This window comes from Malania oleifera, chromosome 13 (genome assembly GCF_029873635.1).
Source record: "Malania oleifera isolate guangnan ecotype guangnan chromosome 13, ASM2987363v1, whole genome shotgun sequence".
Taxonomy (NCBI): Eukaryota; Viridiplantae; Streptophyta; class Magnoliopsida; order Santalales; family Ximeniaceae; genus Malania; species Malania oleifera.
In genome coordinates, this window is record NC_080429.1 from 4,386 (window position 1) to 9,424 (window position 5,039).

The window sequence follows — 5,039 nt, forward strand, 5'->3', positions numbered from 1 at the left end:
ATATATATATATATATTATAATTAGCTTTTGTGGAATTATAGAAATGCTACATGGCATAATATGATACATGGCATAATATGATATTTTTATAATTAGGTAATATATAGCAACACCTCCTAAGTTTCCTATTTGAAAACCATAAACCCCCCTCCCCCCCCTTACATTTTATAGGTTAAACAATAGTTAGTGAGATAAATTAGGAAAAACACATCAATTTAATGAAGTTGTAAAAATTAGTCAGTTAAATACATATAAAAAAATCAAATTAGTGAGCAAATCATTCCTTCAATGGGTTTTCAAATTCACAAGTGGTTTTACTAGTACGGTCAACTACTAGACATAAGTATGATACAATAATTATATTATCATTTTAAAAACAAAGTATGTAAAAAGAAAAATAAATGAATAATACCAATAAATTAGACAATAATAATGTTTCAAAATATTTGTTTTATATAATTTTAATGCAAATTGAGTGACTAAAAGTACGTATTAAAAACAAATAAAATATAGTTTAATATTTTTAAATTGTAATAACATATCAAACATAATATTAGGGAAAAAAATATGCATATTTAAAATTCAAATTTCTTTAATTAAAATTATAAAATTGAATTTTACTTGTGTCTAAAATGCAAATGATAAATGGATAAAAAAAGTAACTCAAATTTATATTAATTGATTGATGCTATAATTTAAGCTAAGTTGTTTAGTCCACAATTTTTCTTAAAATTATTGAACTTTTATGTTATGAAATATGACATTTGCCCCAACTCGAAAGGCAGATTGATTCTCAATTTTGTTATCAAATATTTTGTTGTGTTACAATTAATAGATACTTTTTATGACTTATAACTAATTTTAAATTTTTTTCATATATCTTAAATTTTAGAAATAAAAATAGAATTATGTTGTCGACTTGTCGTGTTAATGCAAATAGGTGAAAATAGATATTGGAACAATTGAACAAGTTAATTTGAGAATCAGAATTTCTAATCGATTTGATTTTCAAAACATTATATTTAACAACTAATTTTTAATTTAATTTATTAAATGAATTTATTTTCGTGTTATAATTGAATGAAAGAGTAAAAAAATATTTTATTTTGTATAAAATTTATTTTTTAACATAAATAATGGTTGATCAACTGTGAAATATTTACTGTGCTAATAAAATTTAATCTCAAATAATTATTTAATAAAAATAAAAAACCTTTGTAATTCAATATTACAAAGGGTATAGCGTGGGGGCAATTATGTCAAAATACCACGCAGAGAAGCTGGAAAGTGCCGGTATTTATATAAGGCGGGGGCTAGGGTTTTTGTTCCTCTCAGTTGCATCAGTGGTTTGGAGCCGTTCTAGGGTTTCAGAAGTAGAGCAGGGATGAAGACCATATTGTCGTCGGAGACCATGGACATACCTGATGGCGTGAAGATCAAGGTCAAGGCGAAGACCATAGAGGTGGAGGGTCCTCGCGGCAAGCTCACCCGCAACTTCAAGCACCTTAATCTCGATTTCCAGCTGATCAAGGACGAATCCGGCAAGCGGAAGCTGAAGATCGACGCCTGGTTCGGATCTCGTAAGACCACCGCCGCCATTCGCACCGCCCTCAGCCACGTGGAGAATCTCATTACGGGCGTCACCAAAGGCTACCGCTACAAGATGCGCTTTGTCTACGCCCATTTCCCCATCAACGCCAGCATCACCAATGGCAACAAGTCCATCGAGATCCGCAACTTTCTTGGTGAAAAGAAGGTATCGTCCCCATATCTATTTTCTGGTATCCCTGTCTTGATTCCTTCGACATACTCTGTCCATGTTCGTATTGTCGTGTTATTTCCCTTCTTATTTTTGAGCGTGTTTTAGTTGTAGTTGATATTTTTTCTTTTCTATCTCATTTGAAGAATTAATACACAGATGGGCAATTGCTCCTGTGGAGTGTTTTATTTATTTATATTTTCGTTTCTTCATAATTGCTAAGCTCTACTAACTTGGAAATTCTCGGACCCTACGTTTGGAGAGACCTTGGATTTAGATTTTGATAAAATATAATCCAAAATTGTACTAAAATATGTCCAAATTCATCCAAATGGAAGTCTAAAAGTCATGCTTCAAAATGTTGTGTAAAATTTCTGTTGTATAATAAGCAAACGCGACTTTGTCTAAGATTCTTGTTGTCTGTTCTCTGTTGTGAAATTTCTATATTTTTTAATGTATGTGTTTTTGTGCTATTTTTACTCTTTATTTTGGCTCTGCTCTTTCTTTTTGAACATGCATGCTGTGATTACGCCTTTCACTTTGAGTTGTGTTGATTACATTTTTAAATAACCACCTTGGTATCCTTCACATGAAGATTTCATGGTTGGTAACCACAAACACCGTGTTTATCAATTGGTGAATTGAGCATGCGATTTGTAGAGGTGCTTATTTCTCTGTGTTGTACCATGAGTTAAGTATGAATGCATATGGACTCAGCAACATGCGGAGGGATACATTGATCCATATCTTGTTTCTGACTGGAGACAATGCATGCTAAAATGAGATATATTCTTGTTGGTTTTGTTTCAGGCTCCATTTGTTGGAGAAAAAGTAGAGTGTTGGATGGGTTTTGATACTCAGGGTGTTAATTTGAGCCCATGGTTAGCTTGCTTGTCCAAAATTGGGGTGCACTCTCGTTATGGATTTTTTATTGCCACTTCTAGCTTTCTTTCATTTAATGAATTTGACAGTATCTAGAGAAACTCTATTCAATTGATGCATTTTAAAATATTGAGAGGACTGTTTCCATCTGCCTGAAGTTTTGAAAATGCAATTTGTGTTTACTTGAACTGTAATTTTGAATTAAAAGTAATCATGTTATCTGTTTTTTGGGTCAACTCTTTTTTTTTCGCTCTAAAATTAATTTTTACCAAAAAGAATCAAAATATCATCTGGTACAAAAAAAGCCGCATCTAAATTTATAAGTTACAGCTGAAGAATGGACAAGTGGCTAAAGGAGACAGGTCCGGATATTAAAATTAACTTTTCTTCAAATCTTTGGAATGCATCATAAATTCCAGGTCTGGAATATCTGTGAACCACCAATCAAATCTTCATTTTAAGGCTTTGATATGTGTACGTGAGTATGAAATGCATGCAAAGCATTTTCTTCCTCTTGAACGATTTTCTTGATGATGTTCACATTTTAAAGCATTGTTTTAACATGTACACATGCACACACATGTGTGTGAAATTTACATTGTATGTGTTGACGTGCTTGGGTGTGTGTGTACCTTATGCAAAACATTCTCTATTCATCGAAGAGGATTTCTTGTTGAAATGTGTGTGTAGGAGGGGGGATTTAGTATTATCATATTATATATATATATATATATATATTTTGCTTGGTTGAAACTGTCAAACTTTATCTATGAAGTCTTTTTTTTTTTTTTACCACAACTGATTTTCTTAAGTTTGTTCTTGTAATCATGCAAGTGGTAAATGTATGTCTTCTGTTTTTGTGGTTGATTTCTTGATGTCCTTTACATCTATGGTGTGTGAAAAATGTAGTCACTTTGTTGGAAATATAAGTTTGTGATTTAATTTTTATTAAATTATTCTTCCCATAAATATAAATATTTTTCCTGCTTTTTATTATTTACTTATTTTTAAAAATTGCATGCACAATGCTGTGGCAGGCCTAGACATGTGCTTGAAAGTCTTGATCTTATCATGCACAAGAAATTACTATTTTTGCAGCTGTTTTAACATGAAGGCTGCAATACAAGTTCTCACTGATATTGAGTTAAGAGTTGCACTGGAATATTATTTGCAGACAATTTTTTTGATTCTGTATATAATTTTTTTTCTTTTTTTTGTGTGATATTTCTAGTGTAGGTAAATTTATAGTTGCTTTAGATTGTAAACAATTGTTAAAAAAAAATTGTAAACAATTGTAAAATTACAATTTGTTTAGTGGATTTATAGACAATAACAAGACATAGAGTATGCTTTATTTTTTTATTCGGTTGCAATCCCTCAAAGCAAATGATGTGCTCGATGTGCTTTACATGCATTTATGATGACTATGGACTGAAAATGGGACCATGGTTTTTTTCATGCTCAGGTTAGAAAAGTGGATATGCTTGAAGGTGTAAACATTGTGCGGTCTGATAAAGTTAAGGATGAGCTGATATTGGATGGGAATGATATTGAACTCGTTTCCCGGTCTGCTGCCCTGATAAACCAGGTCATTTCCTTCCCTCCATCCCTCCTCTTACAAATGCATATGATATTTTGTATAGTTTGTATAATCTGAACTCACTGCATTTTTTCCCCCTTTTGGTTGGGACAGAAATGCCATGTTAAGAACAAAGATATCCGGAAGTTCCTTGACGGTATTTATGTCAGCGAGAAGGAAACAATTGCTGGAGAGGATTGAATTCTTAAGTAATTGGTATTTGTGTTAGTTTTAGTGGTGGTCCTCAAATATTGATGAGATAGTTTTTTGCTCTATTCTGAAGTTTGTGGACACTGTCATAAGCTTGTTTCTGATTGGATTTTGCAATTTTGTTTTACTCCTTTTCTAATGTCGTGTTTTATTCCAAAACAATGTTCTCATATTTGCTTGTTCTTGGTTTGGTTGGTTTTTTAGAACATCTGTTGTCTGGATAAATACAATTTTAGGATGTGATGGACCTGTTGATTGCCACTTTTGAGCACTTGTTTTGCTTAAACCTAGCCAACTAGTAGACACATGATCCAAACAAGGTCTAAAGTGTCACTTCCATTTTTGGGGTAAAATTGTTGAAGGTAGATGCGTGTTTTTATCTTCCCGTCCTGTATAAGTTTCTCTGGCAGTCCAGTTTCTAAAGTTGCTGAAGGTAGTGTTTGGATTTATATGGATAATTGCATTTGATAAAAAAATATTTGAATTCAAATTAAAGATTAGAAATCTGAGCTCGTAAAAATGGGATAAATTATCCAAATTTCTTATTGTCAAGAGAAAATTGAGATTATTTTTTAATTTTTCCCAGCCTCTCTTTCTCTCTTGAACCT

The 5,039-nt window shown here is 32.0% G+C and overlaps 1 protein-coding gene across 1 annotated transcript; it reads left to right on the top strand.

The window, feature by feature from the left end:
* The first annotated feature begins 1,262 nt into the window (after positions 1-1,262).
* On the top strand, positions 1,263-4,692 carry LOC131146089 (large ribosomal subunit protein uL6). Its single transcript, XM_058095382.1, has 3 exons — positions 1,263-1,757; positions 4,108-4,230; positions 4,336-4,692. The coding sequence occupies exons 1-3, from the start codon at positions 1,386-1,388 to the stop codon at positions 4,420-4,422; spliced, it is 582 nt and encodes a 193-aa protein (XP_057951365.1). The 5' UTR covers positions 1,263-1,385; the 3' UTR covers positions 4,423-4,692.
* The last annotated feature ends 347 nt before the right edge of the window (positions 4,693-5,039 follow it).